This window comes from Ciconia boyciana, chromosome 1 (assembly GCF_034638445.1).
Source record: "Ciconia boyciana chromosome 1, ASM3463844v1, whole genome shotgun sequence".
Classification (NCBI taxonomy): Eukaryota; Metazoa; Chordata; class Aves; order Ciconiiformes; family Ciconiidae; genus Ciconia; species Ciconia boyciana.
Genome location: NC_132934.1, coordinates 44,652,123 through 44,668,994, shown reverse-complemented (window position 1 = coordinate 44,668,994; position 16,872 = coordinate 44,652,123). Strand labels below are relative to the sequence as shown.

Sequence of the window (16,872 nt, the reverse complement as noted above, 5' to 3'; positions counted from 1 at the left end):
CAACCACGGCTCTAACACAATTGGCTTGAAGAGTACTAATGCATAGGTAACTACTTGGAGTTTTTGTCATGGTATAGAAACTAGTCCATGTTTTGATAGAGAATGATGTCTTCAGAGGTAAATTATCAGGCTCCTTGGGAAAACAGGGTAATAGTCCTTCATCTGCAATAGAGGTGGAGAATTCATCTACTGGAGCACTGCTGGCTGTCACCATCTTACAGCAGACCACACTGACGAAAGCAGCTTCTCAGCCCCTCGAAAAGTGCTGCGCTGTTACACTTGCAATACTTCGTAGCTTATGACTGTGCTAAAGTCCTAGAGTGCAATGTCTTTTCCAAATTTTAGATCAAAAGAGAAACACTAGAACATCAACAGGAAATAAAACATTTTTATTGAATATCTGTGTAATATGTATGTTATTTTAACGACAATTGGAAAACTCTACTGTGGGAAGTCACTACACAAAGTGAAACAAAATATAAACCACCTCATCAAAAATGAAGGTAAAATACGGCTAAAGTTGTCAGCTCGCGGGCCACGAGCGATATGGCAGGATAAAACACCCCAAACATTTCTACAAGATACAGAGAAAACCCACACAGAGAAACACTCAAGCAGGCAGTAAATATACACAAAGGCAACTAGGATCTTTCTACAGCATCAGATTCTAATACTTCACACAGCTTTGTCAGAAAGGTACATGTGGCTTCTTTGAGGATGAAAATGTCATCTTGGTCACGTGGCAGGTTCAGTCTCTGAGAATCATCGTACCTTACAAACCAGTTCTACGGTGACGTTCAGTCTGGCAGTGTAGGAAGAGAAAGCATTAAGAATACCTCAACACAATGCGTCAGTCCTGGCAGTTTGAACCTGCAGCTATCCTGAATGAGCAACTGAAAGTTGGAGACCATGAAGCTCTTACGCTGGAAAGCTGACTGTCTACTTCTTCTCTTTGGTGGGGTTTGGTCCTTAAGGTTAAGATTTTAAAGTATTCCAGCTTGATGCTTTGCATGTATGCGCCTGTTTCTATCAGAAAATGTCTCACTTGTGTTTTTTCCGTGTTTCATGTAAAAAAGAAAGAAAATGCGTCTTGCTATTCTCACTTTTGGAGGTGGGGAGAGATCCAGATTTTTATTCTCCTCCTACTTCTTTGCTGCTTCTTATACCCCCAGAGTACTGACAATGCTGCTGCTTGGCCATCACTGACCCCTCAGACTGTCAGGCCTCTCCCAGAAGCAGAGCCTCGAGGGAGGCTGTGGAATTTAGTTTTCAGTACACAGTTCTCTGATTACATTCATCTTTGTTCTTTGTTTTCAGTAATTTCTTTTGGCTACCATTGGTAAGAACATTAATGGTTAACTTCTCATGCCTCCCTCCAAAAGGTACAGCATTTCCACATTTCTGGGGTAGTTTGCATTGCTGAAAAATAACGAACTCTTCAAAGCATTATAAATATATTCACAGCTTGGAAAGAGAAGCGAGGGGCCTCAAAGGACGGTACATGAGATAGATAGAAGTGATGCCCTAAATGATGAGATGGTACAAGCTGAGATGACATGCTGGCTAGCCGTAAGATGACTATCTACAGTAAAGCGGTGGGGGGTGAGGGAGGTTGGAAATGTAGAGTATTGCACAGGGCTTGACAAAATGCTGCGTGGTCAACCCATTCAATATAGCATCCTTGTCCCCTGCATAGCTCTCCAGTTCTAAATTGGTCCGTAATAACTAGAACTGCTTGTGCTATGCGTTCCTTCGGCAGTGCAGTAGAAGGGAATGGCAGTATTATTACAATATCACTACGGAATAAATTGATTGCTATCCACTGAGAAAACTACATTTCTAAGCACACACGGCAGTCACAGTGATACACAGAGCAGTCTTTCAAGACTCTTATGGAATGACTAATAGCTTCATAATAGTGCCATTTACTACATAATAACATTGAAAACATTTAAAAACTCCTCCTGAAACGAGCATCTAGTATACAGAAGAGGTTGCTTCAGTTTTCTAGAACTTGTTCTTTGTTTTCACTTTTTTTTTAAAGGACAAATTAAAACTTAAGTATAAATAGTATATAAAAGGTCACTAGCTGTTCTCTTTTGGCTTACTTTGAAGTGCATTTAGAACTATGGCTAAATTTTGTCATCTTCTGATGGGATTACAATACTGTCTGTTTACCATGAAACTATTTTGTATAATAAACTCACACGGCTGTGTCTAAAAAATATTCTGCATTCCTTCTAATCTGAGTTAGTATAATAAAATATTTTGTTACAAAGTCTAATGTGCAAACTCATTATAATGTGAAATCATGGATGGAATTCACAGTATGCAAATTTTGTATAAAGGTGATAACGGAGAGCTACTCTTGTTTTCATGGCAGCATTTCGCTACTGCTGCGTCTCCCCCCCGCCCGTCCCCCCCCCCTCCCTGCACAACCTCTGCAATGGTCTTACTTTGTACGTTAGACGAAATCGTTGCCTCCTATGGAACTGCTTCCTCAACTTTCAATCTAAATCCATTTCGGTCTCTTATGTGTTTGCTTTGGAATATATACAAAAAAATTATATCCTGGCTTCTGGCTACGTCTCCTTGAGGTCAGCCATGGAGCTGCTCAGATCATGCTAAGTTGCCTGTGAAAGAAGTCTACCCAATTGGATTTGCCCCTCCAAGATTCACTGTGGACGCATAGCGTGTTATTAGGATGGTCCAGTTGAAAGCTCAGATTTAAGTTGTCCTTTAAGATGTCAGTGTAACACTACTAGTGCCTTACAAGTTGGAATTTTTTTTCTGGAATGCAGACGATACAATAGTTACCCTATAATATATTATCAGCTCTCCTATATCTCAGTCAATTTACATAATTTAAAATAGAACATCTTATTAAAAACATCTAGATATACACAGATTAGGAAACGCTTACAACATACAAATACACAAACTAGAAATAAATTCTCAGCATACTGGTGTATATATACAACGGTGTGATACAATAAATAATTTCTGTCATGCTCTATCTACACATCATATTGCTTAAAAGAAGAGTAGATTTGGGGGGCAGTGGTGAAATGACGTGCCTTTAGAGGGCTCTCTACATTTAAATTTGTGCAAATTAAAATGGGAATTTAAATGTACAACTGATCTGTGTCAGGAACACATGGCTGGAAATGAAAGGACCCATATTACTGAGGTATTTACAGATACTGGCTAAAGAGCACTATGTGGGCAAATGCAGAAAGGCTTCTTCTTCTTCTTTTTCATCTTCATAATTTAATTTAATTTAATTTACTTCTTGACTGCCAGCATGGCATCTACCTCCTCCTCGGGCTGTAAGGTATGCCACTGTGCAATGGGCCGCCGAGGGTTGGCCAACATGTCTGACCAATGCCGCAGCTCCGCTCCGGTGCTGTTGTAGCCCACAAAGACTTTCCCGATGGCATCGTTCTTGCCAATCTTGTCATAGTCCAAAACAGTCACAACAATTTGCACTTTCTACAATGAGACAGAGAAAGACCCGTGAGCGTGATAGCAAGGGGAAGGTGGGCAGAGAGAAATCTCGGCACAGAAAATGGCAATGGAGACTCCATGTACATGAAGGGGTAAGTGTGACAGCCAGAGCAGGTTCCCCCCAGTGAGAAGCAAAGTCAAACTTTTGTCTTTGCTTCCTGTGAACCCTCCAAATAAAATTAAGTTCACAACTTCACTGCTAACTTGAAATTTTCCCCTTTTCATCAAAAAGCTTCATATGGGAATCGAGGTTGATTTATTTTTTTCCTTTAACAGATTAACCTATGAATTATTTTTTTGTTGTTATTGAAGAATCAGACTGCTAGAAGTCTGTGGGGCTAAAAGTGAGATCTTAAGGTAAGCTAAGTCAAAAGTAGTGCAATTTAACACATCATTATTGTTTAAGTAAATAAGTAAAAATTAGGTAACACTCAGAAACAACTCTACCCCAAGTTAACGTTTGCAACGTCGTACTCTATTCTGTTAATTGCTTTTCTGCTTTGAAACAACTCTTACTCATCCATCCAGCATGCTAATCAGTTATTTTCAGATAAATTCAGAAGATAGCCCTTACAGTTGCTATATACATATATGCATGTGGACTTATGTGTGTGTGTGTGTGCGTGGGTGCGTGTGCATGCACACACCGAAGTATGTATATACTGTGTGTATTATATAAATTTATATAGGAGTCAAGAAAACCGGCTGCATGCTCAGGGGAGCTGGAAAGAAGTATAAACCCCACTGTCTCAGGGCTCCGACACACGGGTGCTGCCTGCGACTGTGCCGGTGTTGGAGTGCCACTTCTGCAGTAGGAACGGTGACCTCTGGCAAAGAGGGTTAAACTATTCCCACAAAATCTGCGCGAGCCCATCTGTCACAGCTCATAGACAATTTTCCATTCGCTTAGACTGGAGCACACTGGGAGGTGATGCTCAAGCCAAGCATTTGCGTATGTGTTTGCGTGCACATGCCCGCATTCCTCTCCATCAGGTCATTAATATTGTCGAAAGAGCACAAACAGCTTTTCCTTCAGTGGAGTGGTGTTCTTCCCCAACAGCACCTAAGATGTTAACAGCCTTGGGCTGATTTTACTAAACTGTAAAGGCTTCTCCTTAGGGAGCTTTATTTTTAAAGATGAACACACAGTTCTTTTCCTGATTCCTTTCTATCCCATGGTAAATACACACAGCCCCTTATTCCAGTGTGAGTTTCCTGAATTGGAGGAAGAAATGCCCTGAAACACACTTCTTCCAGAAAAATCTTTTGTTCTCAAGCATCAGGTTTTTAAATTTAAGGCTTTAAGTATATGTACAATCTGGATTTCTTACTAGAATGATTAATTTCAGTGCTTGTAAAAAGATTATCTTTTAAAAGTAACTGACGCTTTTAAGCATATCTGTAAGACCAGACTCAGGAGGTCTATTTTATAGAGTCCATTCCCTTACAAGATTGTACAATTCACTCAGGCAGAGAAAGAGATTATTCCGACAGACACTAAAGTATTTATATAGTTGCTGATGACAAAAGTGTACATCAAACTCAAGACTCTCTCCCCCCAGAGCACTCACGATAAAAGGCAATATCCTGAAGCAAGTGTTTCTAGATGCCTAAATGATGTTTCAGTGTTGCTGTTTGCAATATACTCACTTCTAATGTTGATGGTACCTCCCCAAATGAACATTTATGTTTTAGATGCATGGCAGAATCACAGATATCAAAAGTAAGCATGAGACTATTATTTTACAGTACAAAAAAGTTGCCTGCTGTACCTAGAAGCTTGGGGGCTAGTTACTATTGGATTTTTTGTGTGTGTGTTAATCATAAGAAAACAATGAGCACTGTAAACAAAAGACCCTTTTCCTTGCTCTATAAAAATGTAAGAACAGCTAGCTCAGATGATTAACTCCGACGCCATTTTTCACCTCATGGTCTCTGGCTTAAACCTACAGAGAAATGTGAGCATCTCTTTGCCTTTGTACCATATATTAAAGGAACAGCTGCACTGCAAAACCCAACAGGTGCTAGTAGAAAGCACCACCTCTGCTAATAAACACTTGGATTAGCAGTTTCCTCATTGTGATTCCTCATTGCATTCTTTGGACTGAAAGGGCCTGGAGATGTTGCTACCTAAGGTGGCAATCTGTCTTGAAAACAGCAAAATACATGCTTGATCTGCCTGTAGCAACAGGATTTCACTTCCTAGTGGTGTTTTCCCACTACCTTTCAAGACATCACTTACTTTCCCTTAAGAGCTAGAATCCATATTCACTATTAAATTGTTGAAAATGTTAATGTTTGGCCCATTTTAATTTACATAGGTGTGCTGCTATTGAGCTGCTTACCCTCCGTGATCTCCCTTGTCTTCGCTCTCTAACCATCGTGAAACTTGTATAACCATTATTTTTTAGTTGACTGTAAAAGTTTGCTTAATGACTTTTACATTAATTACCCCAAAGTCACAGTGATTCTTATCATGTTAAGTCTATATAACATTTAAAATGTGTTTTGCTAATGATGAAATCACTTCAGTAAGCACAATGAAATCACGTCTAAATATAGTCTTTTATAACTAACTCCAAAATACATTGGCATATGCCCAAAGTCCATAATTACAGATTTTAAATTGAGGCTATATACTGAAGTAAATAGCTAGGAAAGTCATTCTAATAAACTTATTTAAAAAAGCACAAAATATTAAACTGCTACACTGCAACACTTTTTAAAGGGCCTATATCCACCTTACAAAACTGATTTAGGATTAGAAGGCAAAATGGCCAAGTACCTACAGAATGCACCTAACCATGCCAAAGCTCAGATCTGATAACTTGGTGCTGGCCATTCCAGTTCCTCAGTCCTGTCCCTATTTGGAAATGAAGACATTCGTTGCCTAAATTGCCAGAAAGGCTCAATCTGATTGATCTTTTTTTGCCTCTGGGTCTTTGATGCTTGTTACAAGGTTTTTCACAAGCACACAGACCAGCTTTCATTAAAATCAATGGGAATTAGGCCCCACTGGATTGCCCACTTTTTGATTCCTACAGTCCACAGACACCTGTACATGCTGTGGAGCATGAAGAAACTCCTAAACAGGCTAGTCCTCCATCCAAGTCACTGTTCCTAAAGCCTCACCTTGTCTAGTTTTATTATCTTTGTTGGTGCCAAGTCAATAAAAACCAAGCGCACAGCTTTAGTTGAAATGTAGGTCTTAGCTCCTGGGCTTCTCTCCAGTACAGTTGCTATCAAAATCCAAGACACAGAGTCTCAAAACCTGTACCATGCTCCCATCTAATCAAGAGGTGCCTGTGTGTCCCTGTTGCCCACGAGTTTTCCCTGGCAACGTCTTCTAGCTCCAAATTTGGCCCAAGCTATTTAAACCCTCATATTAGCAAGGCACCTAACTCCTACCTAGCCCTTTCTTACAAGCCACAAAAGGATGTATTCCCAGACTGTTTTAATTATGGTCATTCAAACTGGGAGGCCCCTAAAAGTACACTTTCCTTACTCAGCTCCACCCAGAAAAGCTATAGTCTTGCTTAACATCTCCATGGTCACAGAGCTCCCCGGGACGGGTGGGAAGCCAACACATAGTTCCTTTCTCTTCTGAGGATATTTAAACCAATACATCTTGTCCTGCCAAGGAATGCTCTAACAAGTGAGCAAAAGAACAAAACGGTTTAACACTAATGGTAAAGGCTTAACAGAAATGGAGGAGGCCTGTACCAACCGATCTTTATGTGGTTTATGTTACCTGGATCAGACCAGAGACCAAAGCCTCTCCCTTTCCAAGCAAACCACCCAACTAACAGGTGATCTTATGCTCTGTGGCCAATCATATTATTTATGCAGAAATGATGTTGCACTCCCAACACAAGCCACAGGCACAGGCAACAAGAGTACTTGCTTAAGACATTGAAGATACAGGTTCAAATTCACTTAGGGAGGGGAGTGAATTGGATGTGGGTTTCCCACATGCCTCCTGAGATGGTTGAGAAGAACTTCTCTCTTGTGAGGAAAGGTTAGTTAACATCACAAGATGTTAAATCTCACTCTCATGAGTGAGAGATGACTTGTCCAAAGGTAGGTGTCTGAGTCCCTGAAAAAAGTGACATGATGCCTCATCCTGGTATTTTCCACTGCAGATGCAGGTGACTTCCAGCTCACTGTGCTGATTTCTGAGGCCCCTAATTTTAGGCACTGAGCTCTCCAGGAGTAGCACCTGGACAACTGCTGCAGCTCCCCTGAGGTGCCAAGAAAACAGGCACTGCAGTACTGACCCCTGAGATTCTCACATGTCTTTTTCCAAGGAGCATAGGAATCACCAAAAAAAGTTTTCATGGTGTGGTGAACAACTGAAAAAAACTGATTGAATTAGATGTTTTACTTAAAAGGGATGCTGCAGTACTTTCAACAAACAGCACCGATAAATGCACAGGGAACACAAATGTGACTGATGATGCCAATTTATTATTTCAAATAATTTGGGGAAAATTGCTATATATGCCTTTTCTTTTGTCCCTATACTTTTTTTGCTGGCACATTCCTTCACTATCTCCCTGTGGACTTTTTTTTTCAGAATACATTTCTGTTAACAGAAAATGTCAGTTATCCATTTCTCACTGATGAATCAAAGCTTCATAAGTACTGTGCATTTTATCATTTCCCTCTTGAAGCAGTCACACTCATCTAATGTAGCACAGGGCTGGCACCTAGGTGCTAATGAAGGCATGCACACGTGATAATTAACAAGATTCCTGTTAAATATTTATAAGGGCTGAGAAATGGAATGCAGAGGGAAGACAAAACAGTGTTTGACATTACCTGAATCTGCTCGAATGGTACTTCAAAGCTGAAAGACTCATTGTAGTAGGGATTCAGAGTGTTCTTTTTAATTGTAGTCTTTTTCTTCTTCAGCCTCTTACCGTTCTGCATCAGATGGATCTTCACATAGGGATCTAAGTAATCAAGAGAAGAAGTAGAGCTAAGAAGGGTAGTTCAGTGCATTATCTACAGATTTTAATCCCTTTAAAATTTAATTTAATTTAATAAATTTTAAATTTAAGACTCAATGAAAAAAAAGAAAAACCTTTAGCAACAAACAGCTTGTATTTAAATAAAGTCCTAATTTCCACTATAGAAAAACTCCTGTACAATTGCAAAGTGTTCCTGATGCAAAAAGGTACAAAACATTTATTGCATTATCCCCTTAACACTGCGAGGGAGGGGTAAATTCCCACCTAACTTTGTCCTGTAGCTCATTAACCATCCTGGAAATGTTTTTACTTTAACATTATTTATTTACTGCCAACATTTCTTGGCAACAGGGCTGTGGGGTGGTTTTCCCAAGAGCCGTGAGCACTGCTGAATGCACGCACGGTGGGCACAGGGCTAGGGCGGCTGTCTGCTCTGCAACTGCCTGGCAGCTCCTCACATTGCTCCTTGGGCAGGAGCCGCACCGTGGTTTTCCCGTCCTCTGACCTCCCCAGTGGGCTGCGACTGACACAGCACAGTGTCCGTGGGTCTGGCGCACGGACAGACTGCATGGCAGCAAGGGGCTTTGCCCTTTAAATATCAGTCCTCTACCTTAGTGCTACATGCAGCTGGAGTAAGGTGCAGGCCATGGTATTGGTATAAATTATGAATTGGTTTTGCTACTCTCTGTTGAATTCCCATTGTTATTTTGTACGACTTCTGGTGGCTAAGGAACCAAACTGATTTGCTACCTAATCAGGTATTCCTCGCACAAGCAAAACTCTCATGGATGTTACTGCCGTGAAGTGGTATCTCAGTGGTTATACATTCAACGGAAATTTTGCCTGCTTAACAGAATAGCACTATCAGTCTTTAATCTGTTACAAGAGCCATGTTCCCATTTAGAGAATGAACTAGCAGTTCTTCTTTCATGGTGGCGTTAATTAGCAGTACCTTCACCGAGCTCAGCTATTTTTCTGTTTCAGCCTACCGTGAAGCACCATTTGAAGCATCTCAAGCTCATCCTTTTCAACAACCGGTATGGTACTGTCACCAAAATTTGGGTAGGTACCTCCCTTGGCTTTAGGCAGCTGAACTGTGATGTAGGTTGAGGCAAGCCTTCCCTCTAGCGAGCTTGTAGGAGCTGTACAAAGTACCAGCCAGCTACAAGTCATCTGTGGCATAAATTAAGAGAGCCTGAATGCAAACGATCAAAGGAAAGGGCTTCTCCTTTCCCTCCTGAGAAAAGGATGGGGCTACAGAAGAAGAATGACAAACTAACCCTGAAATTAAACATTACCACTATGAGCAAACCATGCTTTATGACTCTGCAATGAAATTCATGCTTGGAGTGTCTGAGAAGAGTAGTTGCATTCTGCTACAGTCAAAATATGCTTTACTGTGGAAGACTAGGAGTACGGGACAGTTAAATTACTGGAGTGACTTGATCACAGTCTACAGTACCTCTGAAGGGAGCATAATTTTGGTAGTGGACTCTTCAAGCCAGCAGACAAGGGTACAATAAGATCCAATGGCTGTGAAAAGGAACTAGACGAATTCTAACTCAGAAATAGGCAGGTACTTTAGTAGTAATACTACTGAAACAGCTGGAGTTGCTCCTCAGTGTTTGTGGTGAACTCTCTGTTACAGGGGGTTAAGATTCCTTCTCTCTCAAAAGACTCAAGTTCAAATAGAAATTAAATCTGGGTAGGTTTACGCTCGAGGCTAGACAGGGGATTGCAAAGGTTCCTTTTGGCTGCACAATGTATGAATTAAGGAGTATCATGTGAAAAGCAGAAATGCTAGCATTTCTTTTTGAATACTGAGTTCAACATCACTGCATACAGGGTGTTGAAGGTGGAAGACAGGTAAATCTGGACTCCTTCAACATTAGGTGATACTTGAGAAAGCTCATCTACCTTATTACTTTTGCTGAGGCTCCATGCTGAATGCACAATTGTTTTCACATGCAAAATGACATTTTAGGTATAGCTAATATATAGTAAGAAAGTTCAGTAGTCAAGGAGCCAGTGGTAGAGTGTTAAGATATGGAAATGAGATAAGATGCTGTTAAAATATAATTCAAGTAACTAGAGTGAGCTGGGAGGCTAAACAGTGCAGTAATACATTTATTAAGGGGATTACAACTGAAGAATTCTGTAAAATAAATGCAGTCAATATAAGTCAGTCCTTTACTGACCTGTACTTGTACACAGACAATACACACAGATTTAATGATTATTCATATGCCCATAAGGAACTGTATAGCAATGATTTACATAGTGATGCAGATACATTCCTACTTTGATAAACATTCTGTATTTTGGAGAAAAATATTTTTAACCTAGAATTCAAGTGTATGTGAATGCTCAGGGTCTCTGTGTACATTCACTTTAAGTGATTTGCTTCTATTGACTTTCTAGATTTTCTACCTTCACGCTGGTATTAGAGCAAAATCTGAGCCCGGGTAACTCATGGCCATGGGACAAGGCCCAGAAGCTAGGTTTCTGTGGTTTCTTTTTCATGTCCTGATCAGCTTCTTATGTTTGTCTGTCTGGAGATTTGAGTTAGGCTCAGTCAAATGCCAGGTTTTTAGTAGGAAAGATCCCAGTGGTACCAGATTGCCATGGTAGTGCAGAACTGTCAGTGGCAGAGGTCCCAAAGGAAGCACAGAAGAGGACATATCATATGATACAGCATCCTAATTTTTTTTCATCCAAGGGTAAACTTGTCATGCCAAACCAAATACAAATTGAGTATCACCTAACTGAAATCATGTTCCTTCTTTTCTAGTTTCAGAGGAAAAAGTGTTAAATAAGTTTACTCATCACAAAGCCGCTGCAAATCAGAACAGGGTGTCCAGCTCAAGTAAGTGGATAGGCCATTAGAGATTTTAACTGAGTTTCTCCTAATTAGATTGTACATCCAATTCCTATTTCTTGGAGTATCCTGGTCTTACCTAGTTCTTCCCTCTCCTCATTCTTCTGTGTCTCATATATGACCCCTTCCACCACTGCAGTCTTCAGTTACACTCTCCCATATCCCATAACGTTATCCCTAACTCCCTCAACTCTCCAGTAATCTATTTGCTTGCGATCTACACAGACAATCTGATACCTAAGCACAGACTTTCTTGCGACTTCGTGAATAAATCTCTGAAAAAGACAGATTCTCTTCCACCAAATAACAGAAGCTGAACTGCTTGAAGTCAATTATTAGAAGAAGGGAGGATAATCAAAAGAAAGCAGAACCTCTGGGAAGTGCCAGTCTCCAGTGATTTTTTTGAGATAAGGTTTAATGCTAATGGAAACACCTCTTTTCTCTACTTGCAACATAACCTCAGTGCTGGCACCATTACTCATGCTGAGTAATACTTTAATATGTAAATAGTCTCACTGAATAAGTGAGACTAGTAAAGATGACAGAACTGATATTACAGCCCAGCAATGATAAATTGTCTGTTAAGTGCCTAGCCTGGGCATAAAGGGCAGAATTCTTTTGATCAAGTAGAAATGTCTACATCTGACGCCAATGAAAATAAATAAGCATTTCTCTTGATGTAGTCTGGATAGTTATCTCATTCCAGATTAAATATCTGTCCTTGGTCAAATAAATTGCACCCCAAAATATTTATTTCTCTCCACCGATACAAGACTATTTGCTTTCATGTAAACAGTTACACTGAAGAAATTTCAAGTTAGAAGAGGTGAACATCACTCTGTTTTTTGCTCCAGTTTTATTCCTTTCAAGTAAATGGGGATTTAGATCCACATTACATCCACAGATATCTGTGGATGGACCTTACTCATCTATCTGGAAGAAGGGATGTTGCATTCAGAGCACTATGGATGTCCTTCTGCCAAAGGGGACAGAATGGCTGTGTCTCCCTTGCTTAATAATTCATGTTAAGCAATGTGTGGGATTAAGTAAAATTCTGCTATTTATACCCTCATTAACGGTCTAGCCATGAATGCTAAAAAGATGCAGAATTCATAACTAATTGTGCATTGTAGATTTTACAACAACGTCTCAAGGGAGGCTAGCTGAACAGCTTTAAAAGCACTGGGGGACTAGCTAACACATTTTGTTTTCCTCAAGTTTGCAGTAAGGTGCCAATACATTATTTAAAGGATAACTGAAATGGTATATAATAGCAGGTGAAGACTTCTGGAGTCATTTGGACAGTGAGGCATATATATACAATTAGAACCCTCTTAAAATAATGACTAGTTCATCATCATCATGTTGTAGACAAGATGCACTTCATTATTAGAGGTTTTAAAAAAGCAAATTTACAGCTGAAAGAAAATACTACAACTCAAAAGAAGAAAATCGTGGCTAATGACAATATCTGAGGAAAAAGTGGAACTTGAGCATGACTGCTTGTCAGTAGATTTTAAGATGGAAAATTTAGGGATCAGTAGTTAATGAAAAATCATTTTCCACCTAGGTAGGAAAGAATTCAGCACACAAATTTCCAACTGTGTGGATCTTCAGCAGAAAAGTGTCAACACAGTACTCAGCTTGGAATGGTTTTACTACAATGATTTATTCTGAACACAAACATAAGGATGGTGCCGATCTTACAGGCTTCTGTAATCTAATCAAAATATGAAAAGCAAGTGCCTAGAAAGTTGACAAATTTGAAAAATGCTGCAGGGATAACACTGGACTTGATTGGGTGTGCAATTACAGTCCCGAGCCTGAGTGCGGGGGGAGCCTAATGGTTTAAAGAAAAAAATCCCACACAGCTCTGTGCGATGGGATGAGAGAAAACCCTCTACAAGCCTCGAGTAAGTCTAACATGATTAATAGGAAAAAAATTGAGCCAGGACAAACTAGTCATAGATACAGCTGAATAAAGTTTCATATGACAAAACGCTGTAATAAGAAGATGTTCTCAACTCAAATGTAGAAACCGAGAAGAAATATGGTGCCAGAATTGCCTCCAGCTGTATTTTTGTCTTCAAAATGTTCAGGACAACTGGGTGCTAATGAGTACATGTTTTTTCCCATCAGAAGAACATTTTTGCCAAACCCGTGCCAAAGCACACATCACTGACATCCGGAGCAAAGGTGTCAGCAGACAGTAGAGTTTCCATTCCAGGAAGCAGAACTAATTCCTGAAGAGCTCGGCAATTGATCCAATAACTGAAGAAAATCAGGTTTGGAAATGCAGCCTTATAAATGGCTCTGAAAACACGGTTAGGACAGAGGTGACTTGCAGGGTGGATCGTTAGTTCCATGCTAAAGAGCCATAATCACTCTCATTCTGTGCAGCGGAGTGGAAAGCCGAGGAAAGGCCAAGCCAGAGCCTTAGACCAGAGCAGAGGCAGTGCTAGATTCAGTATTGCACCCTTAACCTGTTCCTATTCCATGCAAACACCCTTCAGACAAAGCTTTTTTTGGCTTTCAGGAGTGGCAGCGGGAAGACCAGCAATTTCATACACCAAACAACTTTATTTTCTATAGAGACTGTGCCAGGGATGAAGGCTGACAGCATCAGCAATACTTGCATGCTTGCTTCTGCCTTCGGAGAGCGACAGCAGCGGTTGCCACAGCTGTGCTATGGAAAGCAGCAGGGCTCTGAGAGCAGAGCAAAACAGGACAAACTTTCCTGGGAGTTCCCACAGATTTGCTGATTTTTCCCAAGGATCATGGGACATGCTCCCTCCGCTGGGCATATAAACCCTTCTCTCCCAAGAGAGGGATGATTCACATGATGCCTGTGGCGTCTGGGCCATGGATAATTTGCCCTGACTTTTTTTCTTCTGTTTATTCATGTATGGATGAGAGGGGATAATTAAAGTCTCCGAAATAATGAGTTTAGAGTGATATTGTGCCTGGATTGTCTAAACTAGTATTTTTCAGATGAATGGAAAGCTTCAAACAGGAAGGAAAGCCAGAGGGGAAAAATATGTTATCTGGGGAAGAAACAATACAAGGTACAATTACTAAGAAGGAGTACAAGTGCTATGGTACATTCTAGACTGCATAAAAGTTATAGTTTCTATTCATTCACACAAGCTGTTGGGCCTTCTACCTTCCTCCACAAATGAGCAAATTAAAGTTGGAACATTATTTTTAAGGAGCAGCTCATGTCTCAAGGGAAGTATTGGAAAACATTCTCATTAGAAACAATTCTCTTGGCATAAAATATAGGGTTTGTGGGTTTTTTCTTATCACATTTCCTTGAAAACAGGATTGTTGATTTTTTAAAAAAAGTTTATTTGCTACATAATGTCCAGTCCTCAGCTAATGTTCATATTTAGCTACTTTGGACCTCATCATAGTTTCCGTAACCCCACTGGGCTGTAGATTACTTGATGTTATGGGCCAAATCTTTAGCTGTAGCCTGTACTTGATCAATACACAAGGGAAATGTGGGTAGCAAAAGTATTTGCTGCAGATTCCTGCATGGCGTCTATGCCACTCCTGACCCCAGCAAAATACTTTTAAAAATCACTTTAATAAGCAGACAGAGGATTGAGCAGCGTGCCTGGGAGATTCTCCCAACACCACCCAGTAGCGTACTGACCATGAACGGAGTTGAGAAATTGCAAGCAGCCCAGATGGGCTGCCAGAGTGGCCCTGAGAGCTGCAAACAGTTTAGTTGAAAAGACTCTTATTACACTTGCTAATGTCTACCTATGCCCCATGGGTGGACTGCTCCAGATGCAGCGCACGCACACACACAGACTACGCTGCCCATCAGGCCCTCTCTTGCTCATATGTCATAGCGGAGCAAGTTAGATGACTTTGGATGACATATTTCCATCAGCATCTTTAAAAGAAGATGCTGTAAGACTGGGTAATTTATAAATGAAAACATTTGTAATTTCATGTTCAATAACATTAAGACAGATTCTCATAGGAATAATGGAGTCCAAGAATACATTTATAATGGGGAAGAAGGGGTTGGTATTTATAAGAACTAATGATAGCCTGCCTATTAAAAAAAGTTAAACGGAGAGTGTAGCAAAGCAGCCTCCAAATAACACCTCTTCACTTGTTGTGCAGTTAGATGAACATCAAGTGGCTACTGAAATGCTGAATTCAGAGAACCAGGGAGCCTTGGGAAGAAGGAGGTGCTGTAAAACTGACAGCGAGCCAACGATTCCCTCACCCGAGAATCCCAAACTGAGGTTGCTGAACACGCAGAGCTGACAGTGGAAACAGAAATGTTCACAGTGGCCTAAGGGCTATTCAGCCAGCACTCGAGTCTGCAGTTCCACCCACAGTGCTTCCAACTGGAACATAACAACAAATGTTACAGCGCCAGATGGGGAAAGTAGCAGAAAACTGAAAAAAAAAGAAGCCAAAACTCTTATTTAAAAACAGCACAAATTAGCGCTTATGAGCTTATGATTAAGTTTACTGCCAGAGCAAGGGCAGCTGATCTGTCTCTCTTGCATCCAGGCAGTTCATTTCAGCACAGTTACACCCAGGCAAAACAAATAGTTTTACAAAGCGCAGCAAATGTGGGTTGAACCAACAGGAAAATGCACCTTGAGTTTTGGCTGTGGGTAAACACAGAATACTCTTGTGGAAAAGCAAAGCAACTCAACCAAGCATTTTGTAAATGTGATTACATGGAAACTACGAGCATCAAAGCAGTAAACCTTGCTCCCCTGTATTTGCACCAAAAGGGGAGGAACTGATTGCTCATGCAGCTTGCATGTAGTCAGGAGGGGGAAAGAACAGCACGGCATTTTAAAACTTTAACATACTGGAGAAGGGCACCTGCAATCTTAGACAACAAATAAAGTCATAAAAAAGCATATTGTAATATGTCATGTTTGTATACGAATAGAAAGAATACAATAGCAACTAAGATGAGGGAGGCATTAACATCAAATGGTGGAAAGGTATTAATTGGGGCTGCTGATACAGGCAGACTCTCCAGTACAGGAATTCAGACAGAAACCAAAGCAAACTGGCAATACTTCAGGCAGCAAATTCCGGCAGACTGCTGACTATGAATTTATGTAATGCCTTTTGATGTTATAGAGAAAAAAATAATTAAATTTATATTTATTAAATTGGTGGTACTGACAATACCAGAAGATAATACACAGAGGCTTAGAGAGATTCAAAATACTGTCCTCAAGTGAACTGGGGAGGAGGGAGGGGGGAATACACCTTGACTGAGGAATACCGACAGGCAGAAGAGTGGACAGAGAAGCGGAAGCACATAATATAGAAAAACCCAAACAACCCAAGGTTAAAGAGCAGACCATGTGGGATGTTTTAGCAGTAAACAACAGGAGCTGGGTACATAATGATGTATCGCACTGGACTGTTAGTAAGTACCTTGAAGCCCTCTAGATCTGAGCTGGCTATCTAACAAGGCCATGCAGAGAGGGGTATCAATATTTGGGGAGGGGGGCAGAA

The 16,872-nt window shown here is 40.5% G+C and overlaps 1 protein-coding gene across 16 annotated transcripts in view; it reads right to left on the bottom strand.

Moving 5' to 3' along the window:
• Nucleotides 1-374: 374 nt before the first annotated feature.
• SYT1 (synaptotagmin 1) overlaps nucleotides 375-16,872 on the bottom strand; it is a 359,624-nt gene continuing 343,126 nt past the window's right edge. For all 16 annotated transcript variants that reach the window (XM_072864251.1, XM_072864194.1, XM_072864221.1 and 13 more), the window contains 2 exons: nucleotides 8,329-8,462; nucleotides 375-3,492 (listed from right to left, as the gene is read on the bottom strand). In XM_072864251.1, the coding sequence (XP_072720352.1) occupies nucleotides 3,286-3,492; nucleotides 8,329-8,462 (341 nt within the window). In that variant the 3' untranslated portion in view covers nucleotides 375-3,285. The remainder of the gene's footprint in view (nucleotides 3,493-8,328; nucleotides 8,463-16,872) is intronic.